Source organism: Anabrus simplex, chromosome 10, assembly GCF_040414725.1.
Source record: "Anabrus simplex isolate iqAnaSimp1 chromosome 10, ASM4041472v1, whole genome shotgun sequence".
NCBI lineage: Eukaryota > Metazoa > Arthropoda > Insecta > Orthoptera > Tettigoniidae > Anabrus > Anabrus simplex.
The window spans coordinates 13,975,872-13,993,455 of NC_090274.1; the positions used below are offsets into that span (position 1 = coordinate 13,975,872).

The 17,584-nt window shown below is 40.1% G+C and overlaps 1 protein-coding gene across 1 annotated transcript in view; it reads right to left on the minus strand.

Moving 5' to 3' along the window:
• LOC136882249 (inter-alpha-trypsin inhibitor heavy chain H3) overlaps positions 1-17,584 on the minus strand; it is a 67,310-nt gene that overhangs the window by 34,246 nt on the left and 15,480 nt on the right. Inside the window, exons 6-8 of the mRNA XM_068229430.1 lie at positions 15,754-15,935; positions 11,179-11,379; positions 3,853-3,973 (exon numbers count right to left, since the gene is read on the minus strand). Of these exons, the coding sequence (XP_068085531.1) occupies positions 3,853-3,973; positions 11,179-11,379; positions 15,754-15,935 (504 nt within the window). The remainder of the gene's footprint in view (positions 1-3,852; positions 3,974-11,178; positions 11,380-15,753; positions 15,936-17,584) is intronic.

The following is a 17,584-nucleotide window of genomic DNA, read 5'->3' on the forward strand; positions in this document are numbered from 1 at the left end:
GCTCTAAATGGAATAGAAATTGAAACTTGCTAGTTGAGGTTATGTATGTTGACAATCGTATGCAACATAAGTACTTACTCAATTTCAAATGATCCACATGGCTGTATGCCTGAGTATCTACTACATCGAAAGAGAACCTTCTTACTCTTACCAAACGGAGGACGTACTACTTGAGCTGAAAATACACTTCTACTAAATGTTCATGCTCATGAGTATATAATTTGAGTACGAGCTCTGGGTTTTATTCATACCATCCATTGTGCAGTCTAAACTAATACATGTCCCATCTTAGGTCACGGTGGTGTTTATTTTGCTGAAAAGAGTGAATACATGTGCCTGTATGCAAAGCGTTATTATAAGATACCAAACTATTTTATTTTTGTCGTCGTATTACGTTTGATTACGAAGAATTTCCATCTCCAGTTTGATTTCACCACAAACCCTTACCCCCACCTGCTGTGACTGACAGCATACATCTGTCTCTCTCTCTCTCACACTCTTTCAACAATATTATTGCAGTGGCAGATAGCCCGAGTGCCAATCTGATGAAGTTGTACTACTCGTGTGAGCTACGAAGATAACTGGAGAATGATGGATTTAATGTATGGTACTATAATATGTGTGTGGAAGGTACCGGTAACACAAGGGAACTTGTAAAGCAGAATGCATTTATAGCACTGTAAAGAATAATAATGAGGTTAGATAGTAATGAACTATTTTTTAATATACAGTGTTATTCAGCTAGGATGTTCACTGCAAATCTGTTTTCACTTACAGTAACCTTGCCAAGTGGCTCTTAATTTACTACTGTAAGGTTCTTCAATGTGTCGAAACTAAGTCAGTATAATATAAATTTAGAAAATAAACAAAATACCATTAATTAAAAATGGTTAATTCTTTAATAACATTATGACATTCTATCAAATCGCACTTTTATGTTATTTAAAAAATAATGAATTGATGAATGTTCTTCTTCTTTCAAATATGGCCATCAAAGGACCACGTAAAGTAACCCAATGCACTTACTTACGTTATTTAATTCCCTGCTTCTTTTCTCGCTCAGCAATAATTATTCATTCTTCTGTTTTGTTGTTTCCTCTGCTCTCCTGTACTTAAGTTCTTATCTTGTTTCCCTTCTCCTCAAAAGTCTTAAAATCTTGTATTAACCTTCTAAACATTGGTCTGTCTTGTATTATATCTTCAGTTATCTCTATTTCTCCCATATCTCTCTTTATTCTTTGAACCCCTTAATCCTGTAAAAATGTTAAATTATTTGGCAAGTCTGTTGTTGTCCATCCTCAATATGTGGTCAAAAGATTTAACTCTCCTCTCTCTGACTGTGTCAGACATCTTTTTTCTTTCTTCGCTCCTAAACTCTCCTTTTTCTGTTTTTGGTGATGAATGTTATTACGAAGTAGCTCCTCAGATGATGTGAAAAGGAGACACAAGATATTCTCCAACTTTCTCTCTTTATAATACTAGTATAGACTAGCCGCTGTATCTATTATTGTCAGGTTGGTTTATGTATAAATGCATCAGTATTGCCATACCTTGGAGATGAGTGACAACAGAAGGGACAGAGCACACCTCAGTGTAATGTTATTGCTGATACGTTTTAGGGCATCACATTTTTATATTCCTCCAATTTAGCTATATTTATGATTCATATCCTGCCTGCCTCATTTATCAAGTAATTGCTTCTTCATGTTTCTCTTCTCATTTTGTTGTTCATTATCTTCCAGGTCAATAAGGAATAATGACCATGTGATTTTTCAGCTTATAAATAAAAGCAATAACCATCACCATCAGCTAGTTCTTTATTACGACTGAACAATATTTTCATGCCAGCAATGCTTGCTATTGGACTTGGCAATGAAAATGAAAAGCCTGTTTCCAGTCATTAGACCGAAACGAATGAAGCCTCCATCTAGCGGCAGGGATAGGAATTGTGCCGACTGCGAAGCCTGTCACATTCCTCTGGGGCAATGATTAATGACTGATAATGGAGAGTGCTGCTGGAATGAAAGGTGGCATGGGAAACCGGAGTACCCAGGGAGAAACCTATCCTGCCTCTGCTTTGTCCAGCACAAATTTCACATGGAATGACTAGGATTTAAACCACACAGAACCCTGCGGTGAGAGGGTGGTGTGCTGCCGGGACTTGGCAATAAAAACATAAATTCACGAACATCTCCATTATTATAGCTCGTATAGTAAAACTGCAGACATAAAATATTGAAGTATTGATTTTCTATTTTTGGAGATACCATATTTATTTGATTATGAGCCAACCACAGGGAAATCAGAAATGGAAAACTGATAAAAAATGAGGGTCACAAAGCATAAGGAATAAATTGCCATTTAATTGTTTACTCAAGTTATCGCCGTCAGATGATTGAGATTCATCACAGAAATACGTCGATAAAGGGTGTCGTCTACTTTACCAGCAGTGATAACGATGCCTATTCTCAGCTGAACCAAGAATAAAGTAAAAATTGTTATTATTGTTATTATTATTCATAACGTAAAAGTTTGTAAAACATAAAATATCGGAAACCTTTATAATGTGCAGTTTTTAGATGCAGCTAATATTGACGGAGAAATTTGGCTTTTCCTGTTATGATCCCCTTAATGTCACAATGTCATTGTATCTTAATCAAATGCCAGGCTGGGTAGCTCAGGCCTTCTGAGTTGAAATTGGTGGGTTAATTCCCAGCCCAGTGTATTTAAAGATGTCAGAGCTTTACTGGCACGTTGGTTGGGCTCCATGGCTAAATGGTTAGCATGCTGGCTTATGGTCAAAGGGGTCCTGGTTTCGATTCCTGGCAGGGTCGGAAATTTTAATCATCATTGGTTAATTTTGCTGGCACAGGGGCTGGGTGTATGTGTCGTCTTCATCATCATTATTTCATCTTCATCACAATGTGCAGGTCACCTACGGACATCAAATCAAAAGACTTGCACCTGGCGAGCCGAACACGTCCTCGGACACTCCCGGCACTAAAAGGCATATGCCATTTCATTTTACTGGCACGTTAAAGAACCCCAGCAGGACTAAACTGCGGCACCTCGGCATCTCCGAGAACCGTAAAAGTAGTCGGTTGGGAATGAAACTGATAACATTACTACTCAAATCGTGTATAACCTAGTGCACTCTTCGGACAGCTGGTCTCATGGTCCACAAGTAGTGTGCCTCTGCTTCTCACCCAAACCTGGGGTTCAGTTCCCAAAGATTTTTACCCGGATCTGAAGGCTTGTTCGAGGTCTACTCAGCCCACGTGATTACAAATGAAGAGCAATCTGATGGTGAGATAGCAACCAAGTTTAGAAAGGGATGAAAAATGACTGAGAGGATTCGCCATGCTGACCAAGTGTCACCTTGTAACCTGCACACCTTCAGGACAAGCAGCAGTCGCTTAGTAGGCCAAGACCCATTAGGGCTGTAGTGCGATGTTTTTTGAAATCGCAAAATATCCTTGAACATTTATAACTGAGATCAAGAAATTCTGTACAGACATTTTTTCGTAATGTTCAGAGACAGGCCAAAATTGAACTGAGCCTATTTTCGACTTTTGTATAGTTAATTCAAGATAAATACAAGTATGAGACAAAATTTCAATTTTATTTTCATAGATAATTTTAATCCCTAATGGTAATTGGGTTCAATTTATATAAATAAGAAAGATTAAATGTATGTAACAGACAAATAAGTGGAAACAAAATTTTAAAAATAGTGTACGTTACTGTCGTGTTCTCAATCATTTGCACAGGTCTTTAATAATTATAGAATAACTGTGCTGTCAACATCAACTAAGCGGATAACGAATTGCAATGGAAGTGCAAAATGCTCACCTCCCGAAGAGCTCATACTGCTGATGAAGAACTTAGCCTTCTCCACATTGTTCTTGCTGGCAGAATGTGTAGTTACAGGGTCACTGATCCCTATCAGCTGTTGTGAGTGAGGAGACCATTCCTAGAAAAATCATACATAGATATAAAATAAACATTATCAGCAATAATAATAATAATAATAATAATAATAATAATAATAATAATAATAATCCTATGGCCTCGGACACCACCCCCTGTGGGTGCGGGCAGTAGAGTAACAGCCACGGTATCTCCTGCCTGTCATAAGAGGCGACTGAAAAGGGCCCCATGGGTTTTGAATTTGGAAGCTTGGGTTGGTGACCATGAGGTCCTTAGCTGAGTCCTGGCATTGCTTCCATTATTTGTGCCAGGCTCCCCACTTTTATACATACCATCAGACCTTCCTTGGTCAACTTTTGTTCTTTTCTGACCCCGACAGTATTAGAGCATTCGAGGCCTAGGGAGGTTTTTATTTTCACGCCACCGGCTGAGTTGGCTGTGCGGTTGGGGGCGCACAGCTGTGAGCTTGCATCCGGGAGGCGGTGGGTTCGAACCCCACTGTTGGCAGCCCTGAAGATGGTTTTCTGTGGTTTCCCGTTTTTATAGAAGGCAAATGCTGAGTCTGTACTTAATTATTAAGGTTATGGCTACTTCCTTCCCACTCCTAGGTCTTTCCTATCCCATTGTCGCCATAAGACCTGTGTTGGTGCAATATAAAGCAAATTGTGTAATTTTTTTTTAAAACATATTTTGACGCCCTTCGCGGCCCTAGTCTTTCTTTGGCCGATTCCTTCATTTTTCAAAGTGTTGGCTCCCTTCCATTTTTTCCCTCTGATTAGTGTTATTAGAGGATAGGTGGTCAGTTGTACTTCCTCTTAAAACAGTAATTTCTAGAAAAATTTGGTAGCAACAGAAACTCAAAGCGATGGCAGAGTCAGCACCTACAAGTGTGCAAGCAATGGGAGTTGGCAGCGATGGTAGCAGCAACATGGCGGTTCTATCACAATGGATTTCAATACATGCACATCCCCAACTCATAAGAAGACATTTCATACAGAAAGAGAAAGAAGTCTAAATGGAAATCGAATGGGGTCATGTCATGATCACAGCCATAAGTTTTGACGTAGACTGCACTGTGAAATATTGTATCTACTCATTATGAATTTCACATTTTCCACCACTGAGCAATAGATGTGCTCAACCTGGGCACCAGTGGCAGGGAACTCGCAACACTTGGCCTCGGTGTTTTCGATTTTTTAAATTCTGAAAACCTGCTTTGTTGTCTTTGTTGCATTTAGGACAATTTTGAAGCCATTTATTATCCATATGTTGTGAAAGTTGGAAACATTTTGCTCTTCTACGCATCACATATTTCTTCAGTTTTCAATTTGCCATATTCTTACAAATCAAACAACACCTCGCATGACACGCTGCCACGCCGGAGTCCAGAGCTACACTAGCTGTTAGCTGAGCGGCATGGCAATTTTAGTACCTCAAGATGGCAGATCTACGGGATATATGGTAAGACACTTGTTACAAGTACAATGGTTCATCCTCTTTACAAGGATATGATGAACACTGTTGTTAAGAAATTATTTTGATTTTAACCCCTCGGCACTTTTGATTTGAAAGCCTGGCTGCCTCTGTGCTGTGGGAAGAGTTGTTCTAAGCCTGGCACTTACATCTTCTCAGACTTGTGCAGGACTTTGTTTAACCCCTCTAGCATGTGAGCGCAATGGTGCGCCGTGACATTTGAAACGCCCGCTATGTGGATTTTGTAATAGTTACCGTATTTCACGGCATAATCGTCGCACTTTTTATACCAAAATTTTCGAAAAAAATTGTAGGGTGCGACCATTATACGATGAATATTTAATACCAGTATTTGTATTACTCAAAAAATGTATTTATAACTAAATTGTATTTGATACAAATTTAAGATGCACGTAATACTCGCGTTTATACATCAAAATAATTAAAATAGTCTAAAACAAAATTCATAATTTTTCGCAACAATTCGGCGAACGTTTTTCCAACCTGAAAATAAAAATGAACGTATTAAGTTAATTTGTCATTAATTTGAGTATTAAAGTTAAAATATTACACTTGCAACAAATTATCGCTTTGTTGTGAAATGCGGACTTACCGGTACGCAATTTATTCCAAATCTTCGGTGTCGCTATCGCAGGTTTCGCTATCTGATGCGCCGTCCTCGCCTCTGATAATACCAGTATCAGATTCTTCGTCTCCCTGCCACACTGCGTCATCTTCGGAACCGTCCGTGCATTCAAAATCCCAGTCCTTTTGAAGCTCTTGGAGACTAGTTCAGGTGGTATAAGATCCCAACTCTTCTTCACCCACGAGCATAACAAGTCCAAGGGTGGACGCCTGATATTTCCGGCGGGCGTCAATTGCTGATCGCCGCTCATCATCCACTCGTTGTAAAATCGACGTAAGTGGTCTTTAAAGGGTTTATTAACACATACGTCTAGTGGCTGCAAAGCAGATGTTAGGCCACCAGGAATGACTATTTGTCGTGTCTTATTTGTAGTGAGAATTTGCTTCACTTCGTTCACGAGGTGACCTCGGAAACTATCTAAAACAAGCAGAGCTGGTTGTTTTAGTAGTGCACCAGGTCTTCTATTCCACACAGTTTTAACCCAGTCCAGCATGAGTTCTACGTCCATCCAACCCTTTGGTTGCACTCGTACATGAATTCCACGGGGAAACTGTATATTCTTAGGCATCGTTTTCCTCTTGAAAATGATGTAAGGCGGCAACTTTCTCCCGTCAGCTGTAATGGCTAGCATTGCCGTGCATCGCAACTTCTCACTACCGCTGGTTTTCATTAATACACTCCGTGATCCTTTTAGCGCAATAGTGCTGTTGCGAGGCATATCAAAAAAGATTGGAGTCTGATCGGCATTACCGATTTGAGAAAGAAAGTACGAAGTTTCCTTGCGCAAACGTATGACAAATCGGTGAAAATTTACAATCTTGTCCGTGTAATCAGCAGGCAACTTTTGGCTTAGTGTTGTTCTCCTTCGCACTGACAGATTGTGTCGTCGCATGAACCCCTTAATCCACCCACGAGTCGCCTTAAACTGAGTTACCGGTATGTTGTGTTTGCGCGCTACCTCCTGTCCCTTAATTTGTAACATTTCATATGATACACTGCAGCCATTGTTACGTATTTCACTGACGTACCTAAACACTTCTTCGTCAATTATAGGAAACTTCCCTGTTTTAGGACCTCTAAACGCGCGTCTAGAAGGTTTTGTGCTTTTTAGCTTGTTTTTTACTTTCCGCCAGTCATGCACCAACTTTTCACTCACAGAAAATTTTCTTTCTGCAGCTCTGTTCCCGTGCTGTTCAGCGAAGGCAATTACGCTTAGCTTGAAGCCCGCAGAATAGTTTCTATATTTACCCATAATCGCTTATAAATGCTTCACACGTTAATGTTTTGCGATATAAATGACTTTCCGTAATTGTTCACTATTAAAACAAATTATTTCTGCAAACACCCAAAACACAAATTAAAAACTTAAATTCTCACGCACACATGTCTACAGTAATCACGTAAATCTGAAACAAATAAATGCATCTGTGATCTGTCCATTCCAGAGCAGCCAATACTGTTAGGCAGCAAGGAAGCATGCAACAATTTATCAGTTTAGCTCGTTGGTTGCGACACACTACTGCGCTTGCGCAAAGCTCGCAAACCGGAGCTCTAGCTAGCGCGGTGTAGATCTACTGTATAGTTGACTGCTCTCTTTGGTTGACTGTATTCCGAGACGTCAGTAACAAACATTCATTTTTTTCAATTTCTTTTAAACATACGGTAATTAGGTTAATATTTCTTCCCAGTTATTGATGATTTTACATTACATTACTGACGAGTTTATAAAATAAAACTTTAATAGCATTGGATAATAATTATCTTGACTACTTGGATAAAAGTTTTCATCCCATGCCCGGACACTTATGACGTAGTAGTAAGATAAGAGTCTAGCGATGACAACTGAGACATCGTAAATAATTCGGCTGAATAATTCCGTGGAAATCTGCGTTATCGTCTTGGATTTCACTTCGTGCGCAATAACACAGGAGCCGGCCCCATGGTGTAGGGGTAGCGTGCTTGCCTCTTACACGGAGGCCTCGGGTTCAATTCACGGCCGGGTCAGGGAATTTTACCTGTATCTGAGGGCTGGTTCGAGGTCCATTCAACCTACCTAGCCGGTATTTCCTGGCGACGTTGCCGATAAGCGATAACTTACAGCCTTACGTATTTCAAATGGGAACTCATAATATGTAGGTGGTGAATAAATAGTACACTGTCTCGCGACCACGTTGTCAAACTGCCGATAGTCTACCGGTAAGCCATGCGTCGTACATATACCGGTATTATTTATTTATACGTTGTGCAACATGTCGCAAACGTGACTGTGTTGCCAAATTGCCCATAAACCATACACGTATTTAAATTGCGCATTCATGTGCAACTTACGTTGCAGTTCCATTTACCTTTTAACCAGATTAGTGAACAAAATTTGGACGTGCGACGATTATGTAATTAAATGTTTAAAGTCCGATTTTTGTATTGAAAATAAAGGATGCGACGATTACGCGGTGGCGACGATTATGCCGTGAAATACGGTATTTGCTTTATAGTATGATAGCAGGATGAGGCAAGTTTTGGCTATACTTCAAGCTATCTATTATTGCCAACAGATGTTGCATATCTTCACACTGATTTATTTTTAAGATCTCTGCATAAATGTTTCAAGTTGGTTTGTCGATGGCATGCCCTGCAGAGTTGTTGGTGATGCAGAAATAGCTATTTTACTCGTTAATAATGGTTGGGAAAGTACCACATTTCTCCGAATCCAAGATGACCCACACATTTTCCTTCAAAAAAATTAAACCACTTAAAAAGTGCTTTGTGGAATCATACAAATACCTTTCTTGTACAGTACGCATTTTTTAGAATTTGTCTTCATGCCAACGCTGAACTTTGGCTTTAGTTATGCTGTATTTTCCTGCAGCTGTACAACTAGTCTTTATTTCCGTGAGTTTCATAACCATTAAATTAAAACTGGCATCATAACATCGAAGAGAACCCGTTGAAAATTAACTGGCAATATTTGTTCCACGTCTCTACAATACTACGATCCATCAGGAAAATATTCCTGCTGTCTACAAAATTATTAACTTTTACTATAAGCGTCAGGTACAACCGGCTGCCTCTAGATGCATGGCCCGCTTACCAGCTTCGGCCAATTTCAGCAGGTAGCGGTGTATAATAGACATTGAAGGTCAACAAGTTTATTGCGCCGTGGTATGGCCATTCCGCCCTTGCATTTTTCACGCGCATACCTCACAATTTAATCTTTGACTTCTTTAAATCATCCTTGTTGCGGGCCATTGAATGCATTTTTTTTGTACATTATGCATTTTTAAGGTATTTTCGTCTTCACACTAACGTGGAACATTGGCTTTAGTTATGCCGTATTTTCTTGCGGCTGCACAATTATTCTTCATATCTGCGTACTTAATAACCATCAACTTAAAAATAGCATCATAATATCGACGAGAACTCATTGAAAATTTTCTGGCAGTACCTCTTCCACGTGTCTTTACAATAATATGATCCATCACACAAAACATTCCTGCAGTCTGTAAAACTGCATTATAACTCTACCACTGAATAGCCATGGCCTTTCTAAGAATTCAAAGGCTGGCATGTTTTGATGCCATTCTTCAGATTTGAGAAACGTTTTTGTAGAGACTAATACAGAGACATTTGTTTATTCATTCAGGGGATCGTCGCTCGTCCAGTCGCCCACTCTGCAAGCCTGTCTCTCACCACTATTTCCCGAGAACCAGTGACGTTATGCAGGGGCACTGTACAACCAGTTACCGCAGCGAGCAATGTAGCCTATACACCTAATAAAGACGCGGACACTGAAGGTCGAGTTTTATACGCACACGGGGGACGGGGTAAGGGAAGCAGCGTGTTTACCATGGTAGCTGCCAGTGGAGTTTTTACTATTAGGTCGCGAATGCAAGACGACCCTTGATATTTCATATGAGATTCTGAAGAAAAAAGAGTCGTCTGGGATTCGGAGAAATAGGGTAATTCGGACTGTGAGAGTAGTACAGAGGTTGTAATTTCTATAAGTTCCAGTGAAGGCAGTGGCATTGGTAACGTAATTCATGATAATACGTCGAGAAATGCAAATGCATGGGGTGATCACTACAAGTCACATTTCTGATATAAAGCTGTCCAGGGATAATTAGGTTAGCATATGTTTATAATTTATGTAAAACGTTATTGTTATTTTGCATTTTTAAAATATTTTTTCAGCTGCCTGTTTGGAAATTATAATGAAATTCATATGATACCACACTCAGCACTGGGAGTAGGCTAAAAATAAAGTACACTGTGGGTGCAGGCTGGAGTTTAACAATGTTATTCTTGAGAAGCTAAAGCAGCATGAGTTAGGTAATATTTTATAAATTTGAATAATACTTTCACATACATGTTTAAAAAAAACTCTGTTTTTACCTTAACAGTTGAGTTTGGTGTGGAATATTTTGAGACATGTATAGGCAGTGAGTGACAAGCACATTACTATTTTGCATGCTGTCATCACTCACATCTAACAAACTTTCAGCAGAATCACTCAACTGTTTTCCTAAAACATCCTCTATTTCCCCACTTGATAACCCACACTTGCATGTAGAAGCCATCTCCACTCGCTGAGTGAACAAAAGAGAGCAGGTGATCGGAAATAGATCAAGAGAAACCGTCTCAAGAAAGCCCTGAGTAGATAGAATTTATGCTTGTGTCGACAGTCTGGTTCTTCCCCAAGAAGAAAAGAAAGGTCTAATGCAAGAAGTGTACATAGTAGTCGCTTGATTGCAGACAAATTTAACGGCTGCATCTCGAGGCAGATATAAACATTCCTTGGAATATCACGTGAATTTCAATAAACAAAACACTAATGAAATAAAGGTCAAGGTATATCATGCAAAAGTTCAAAACTTCCACCTCAAGGAGAAATGAGTTTAAAAGCAAACGACTTCAATCGTAACGTTATTCACAGTGCAACGCTCACAGCACGACAAACACTGTTCGGTACTCCATGCTGACTGGTTAAAACTTCTATGTTTTTCGAACGCTCACTGGCCCAAGTACAGTGCTAGAACTATAGACGTATTTTGTTTCTTTGCAATTTCACATGAAATGTCCCGCTTGCGGGTTAAAATCAGAATCTTGTAACAAGTCAAGATGTAAACACTTACAGTAACAACAGTGTTAAACTGCACTATGGTGAAGAAATCTTCCTCTCCCAGGGAGTCCAGTATACTGAGCATGGCCTGCTGCATCTGGACCATCTTACGGCCCCGCATGGATCCGCTCGTGTCCAACACAAACACAACATGCTTGGAAAGTGGAGAAAGTCCCTTGGGAGCGAAGAAGTGCACAAAATAGCCATCGGAAAACTGAAACATTGTGGGATAGATTGTTTTAACACCACCCTGGAAGAAATTCAACATACCAAGGCAAATAAATAAGAAGCAAGGGTATGCAAAGATCTGGTGTATAGAAGAGAGAAATTAAGATTATAAAATATCCAGTACAAACTCACAATAACAACAAACATGAAATGACAAACACAATCTCCACATCTTCACATAGATGGGCTCTCTGATCACCAATCCAAATTCTTGTACATCCATTTCTTCTCAGCTGCCAATTGGTTTGTTTATGCTTCACAGCTTCTTCGCGAGGGTGGACATCAAAGCTTAGTGAAAGGTGGTAAAAGGCCAGGATCACAGAACCAACACAAAAAGGAGAAAAGGTCCCAACAGGTCATTTAATTTTATGAAATACTTCCTCTCATGCACTAATTTTCGGAAAAGAAATAAATATACATGAGAAATTTAGGTGGTAACCTAATTATAACAATGATTTTTTTTAGAATTATTAATGAACCACTTAAGGCTCTGATGACAATTTTCCCTAACGTTGTAACTGGCAGACACATCTGTTTCCAAACACTGGTAGCAAAAACAACAACTGTTCCCCTTGCTCCAATCATCAGACCCACTATGTCGATTTCCTCTAACTGGTATTTCTCCCTGTAATATAGAATTTTGGGGTTTTCAAAGTGGATAGTGGGGTCAACGATGTAACCTATTTTCTTATTTTTGAAGGCAATGATGTCAATCCTTCTGTGGCTTCCGTTGTCCACTAAGCTGTGAACCTCTTCAGATACCTGGAAACCATGGTCTTTCAGTGTTGTTGCAATTAACAAGCGAATGTTATGATGACGAGTGTTCCTTAAAAATTCGCCATGAGGACAAGATCCCAGAACATGCACAAGAGTTTCAGTCTCCTTAAGGCAGTGCCTGCAAAGGAAATCATTCTGAGATCTTCCTGGTACCGATCTAACTGCTGAAATGTTTGCTGTTGCTGTCATCTTAATTGCCTCATGCCATTCACTGCATGACAAGCCTTGATGGTCTCAAATCCAGGAATTGGCAGGAGTATATTTGTTGTATAAACATACACATTTTCCTTTCTGCTGTAAATTACACTACTCACTGAATGTCCCTTTTTTTTTTTCCAGTACTCTTTTTACTTTTCTGGCAAAAGGTGTTTCTAAGCGAGGATGTAGCAAAATCAATCATCTTATCACCTTTATTCATTTTTACCTTGTAATTGGGAGATAGCGGGTTCGAACCCCACTGTCGGCAGCCCTGAAGATGCTTTTCCGTGGTTTCCCATTTTTACGCCAGGCAAATGCTGGGGCTGTACCTTAATTAAGGCCACGGACGCTTCCTTCCCATTCCTAGGCCTTTCCTATCCCATCATCGCCATAAGACATATCTGTGTCGGTGCGACGTAAAAAAAATAGCAACTTTACCTTATCCTATAACTATCCAGCTTTCTTCTTGTCCCATACTTTTGAAAGCAGTCGGTGGAGAAATGGCGTGAAATGACATTAGTTGTTGAATTAGCTTCAGTGGAGCTTTTAAAAGTAGGAAAGATATGATGATAAAGTTGGAATTCAAGAGGATAAATTGGGACAAATATTAATTTATAGGACGAGAAGTAAGGGACTGGAATAATTTATCAAGAGAGATCGTCGATAAATTTCCAACTTCTTTCAAAACATTTAACAATAGATTAGGTAACAGAATTGATAGGGAATCTGCCACCCGGGAGACATTCCTAAATATAGAACAGTAGTGACTGACTGAGTGATTGATTGATTTATTGATATCAAGACTGAAGATCTCTCAAGAATGTCCCTCGATGAGTGTTGAAGTCCACCCTCTTGATGAAGCTCGGAAGGCCCCAAGAGCCCTGAACTTAGGAGCGTGAGTTGGCGACCACAGGGTCCTTAGTTGAGTCCTGTCATTGCTTCCACTTACTGGTGCCAGGTTCCTCATTTTAGTCTATACTATCCGACCTCCCGTGGTAAACTCTTGTTCTTTTCCGATGGTGTTAGGTTGCGAGGCCTAGGGAGTTTTTCATTTTCACGCCGTTCATGGTCCTTGCCTTCGAAATATGAAGATGTAGTTGTACTTCAATAATCACCGAGTGAGAGTTGACTGTGTGGTTAAAAGTGCGCAGCTGTGAGCTTGCATCCGGGAGATAGTGGGTTCGAATCCCGCTGTCGGCAGCCCTGAATATGGTTTTCCGTGGTTTCCCATTTTCACACCAGGCGAATGCTGGGGCTGTACCTTAATTAAGGCCATGGCTGTTTCCTTCCAATTCCTAGGCCTTTCCTATCCCATAGTCACCATAAGACCTATCTGTGTCGGTGCAACGTAAAGCAAAATAGCAAAAAAAAAAAAAATAATAATAATAATAATAATCACCACCACCACCACTGAAGCTGGGAAGCAGAAACGAGTTTGTCAGAGGCTGAAAAGAATTGGGATTGATGGGAAGAGATCTCAACTATGTCAAGACTGTTGTCTTATCTTCTTCCCGTACTAAATTTTGGTGTAGCTTGTTTCTATGTAAGACACAGGATAAACATTTTATTAACGAATTAACTCCGAGTGTCTATACTTTTTTTCCACGATAGTAAGTGATACATGTGTTGCGGGTCAGTATTTCTCCCCTCAATATTGCCACATAATGGTATTTAGAGGCACAACGACTTTGTTCTTTTCAATGTTCCCGACTTTTGTTTCTAATACCAGTATAGTTACACCGTTATTAGACATTATAAATTTTCCAGCTAACTCATTCCTGTTGCCAGTGTTTCATTCCAGTGTGCCAATTTGGGCCCATCAGTTGGTAACTAGCACACCTACCAAGACGCATGGCTAGTGCGTACCGTGCAGGCCACTGCGTAGGCTACTTGGAGCCACCAGCAGTACCAATAACGGCTCCAGTGTACCAATCGATTCTCCTCAATTTATGTAACATCTGATGGTCTAGCAGGCATTAAAAAAAGGGGGGGGGGGGGCCTCCACTGTACGCACTAGCCATGCGTCTTGGTAGGTGTGCTAGTTAGCAACTGATGAGCCCAAATTGGCACACTGGAATGAAACACTGGCAACAGGAATGAGTTAGCTGAAAATGTTTCATTGTCCAATAACAGACCAATTATGTTGGCACAGTATTATAAGTTTACTCATTTGGGAGAAATATTTCATGTTCCCTATGGAAATCAATTTAACACATTGCGGACCGGTCCCGAGAAAACTCGTGTTTGCCTAGCCGAGCGTTGCGGACCGGTCCCGAGTTATCTCGTGTTAGCAGCAGACCCAGCAGACTGAACTTTAGTGCTATCTTTTGAGATATACGGGAACTATTTGGAGGTCAAGGATGATAGAACTCTGTTACGTATGGTTCTGCACAATCGATAGTCGCATTTGTTTTCGAGTATTCTTCATATCGTAGATTTTCTTTGCATTTCTTGACAACATGTTTACAAAGTTCGAAGAGCCATGCAAGATGGCAGCGCCTAGCGATCGCACGTGTTTACACAAAGATGAAATTATTCGCGAATTATGTGTTGATACAGGCTCCGAATATTAAGTAATGCTGAGTATTTAGAGTTCGACGATGAAATATCTTCTAACGGAAATGTTTCAAGTGATGACGAGGCAAGGTGTGGAACTCACGTAGCGCAGAACGAGTCGTATATTTGTGTTACGGGTGTAAATATTCTAAATATTGTAAATAATGCAGTGTTTTCTGACGACTGGGTTATGGACAACAGTGAACCTAGGTTAGAGGATTTTGAAGGTGCTCCTGGTATAAAGGTATGGCCTAATGAATCTGGAAACATAGGACAAGTAGCAGGACTTATGTTTGGTGAGGAATTTTTTCAGTATGTAGCTGAAAAGACAAACTTACACTATGAGCAGAAATCACATTCTCATAACTTATCCCCTAAAACACTAAAGTGGACTGATGTCACTAGCAGGGAAATTAAAAAATTAATCCTCTGTGTATATTGATACGGCAGGTGAAGAAATCATGTCTGAAAGATTACTGGCCAACCGATCCCCTCATAAAAAGACCAATATTTCCGAAAACTATGAGCCGAAATAGATTTCAAGAAATACCCTGCATTTCAACAACTATTCAGGAAGGCCAATAGAAAAATACACAATAGTCCTTCAAAAGCTATTGAAGTTCTGACAGTTTATTTGTATGCATGCACTCCAGCTTAGAGGTAGTTAGAAAGTGGCCGGGAACAGGGCTGTGCATGGGGCGAACGGCACCCGGTCCGCAATGTGTTAACATGTTATTTCTAAGATATTGTACATTACATTATAGGGGAAGCAACTAATGCTGCAACTTGAATACTGGACTTAGCGTGCTGCCACGTGCTCAGAACTCACCATAATCTCCCCAGCAGGATGCACTGTTCGCTCCACGTCGTACTGCACTAACACTTGACGTTCCCTATCTTCAGATCCCTGACGAGCAAGTAGTGCCAACTGCTGCTCACGAGTAGGCTTGAAGACCACATGCGCTGAACTGGGAGATGGCTGCTTGATCTGCAGCGTAGTAACCTTCTGCCCTGTACAGGAACACAATTACACAAGTTTATTTTCAAACGCTTCAAACAATGAGCAATGCTGACTGCATGGTGGCCAACCTAAATTTGTCACATCAAATACACACAGAAACTTCTCCTAACATCAAACGGTTCAACTCAGCTTTTAAGGGCTAGGGAGTGCTGATTCCTATGGCTCTATGTCGCGATGGCTGTGGTGATGTAAGAACACCAACGTTGCCTTATTTTACCAGACATTGCAAACTATATGAGTGATTTAAATGCGTTGATTGCTGCTGTGTGGGACAAAATTTGTGCATTTAAGATGGAACTTTTATTGTTTGGAAGACACTTGAAGGAGGAAGACTTTAAAGAATATGTATCTTCAAAACCATCTGACTTGTCCGATTTTAAGTCTGACAGTTTCTCTGAGGCCCTTAAAAATAAGCACACAAACAATACAACAATGGTGTAGAAATTCTGAAGATGTCACCTGAATTAAACATGTGTACAGTGCCCTTAAATTTTGAGCATGGTCCAGTCAAACTTCAATGAGAACTAGTAAGGCTTCAATGCAACACAATTTTGACAGATAAGTATTACAATATTCCAGCATCCTCCTTACATTTTATAAGGATTTCAAACAATTAAAAAAAAAGTTTATAAAGTTTCTATGAATCTAAATAATGATGGACATCATATCTGCCCCATGTTGTGTTGCACACTGTGAAAATTTGTGGTCAAAGCCTTGAATTTGTTGACACTTTCAAATACCTTGGGAGTGTATTAATGCAGAAAACAAGACTGGACATGAAGATTAGCAAGAGGGTGCAACAGGGCAATGCATTCCACCAGAGTGTAAGAAAACTTGTCTGGAATAAGGAAGTGTAAAGAGATAATGTACAAAATGTATTATGCACCCATATTGACCTATGCAGCTGAGACTAGTGAGATGGGGTCTTGAGATTTCTCGAGACTAGCACAGGCACTGTTTCTTGCGAAAAACTTCGAGAGATCTCGAGAGCATTGTCCCCACATTGTGTGGCAAGCAGTGTGTCGTAGGCCTACAAGTAGACGGAGCTGAATGTTGTTTGTCCCGAGTACGAGAATAGCCAACCATGGGCCTTATCCATTCTGTAAATGCGTGCGAACAACCGACTACGGCGTTCATTTCTACTGAGGTCGATTTTTGATGGAGTATAACATAATTATAAAGGATACACATTCTGGCACGATATGCAGCCGTACGTACACGAATAAGTAGGCTAAGAACAGAAACTGACAGCTACTGTAGGTGTAAATCATTATCGGACCCCACATTCAATATCCGTATGACCAGTGTTTGTATTTACCGATGTTTTAGTGATGAAGGAAATAATTCCTTGTAATTTTATAGAGTATTCGCGTCATAATTAGGTACTTCAATTTATGATGGTGCAATGTGTAAATGTGTCTAATTGTACAACTTTAAGACGATATCCAAAATGCAATGTAAGTTGTGGATGTTGGTTATTTTGAAGAGATGTCTCAAAGCACAGCCCACTGTGTTGTTTATTCGAAAGAAGTAAAATACATCAGCAGAAATACTTCTGGAATGATCTGTCCCTTAAAGACACATAATAGTGCTAAAGGGGAATCATCACAGAGAACACCTCCTCTGGCCCGGCCTGAAT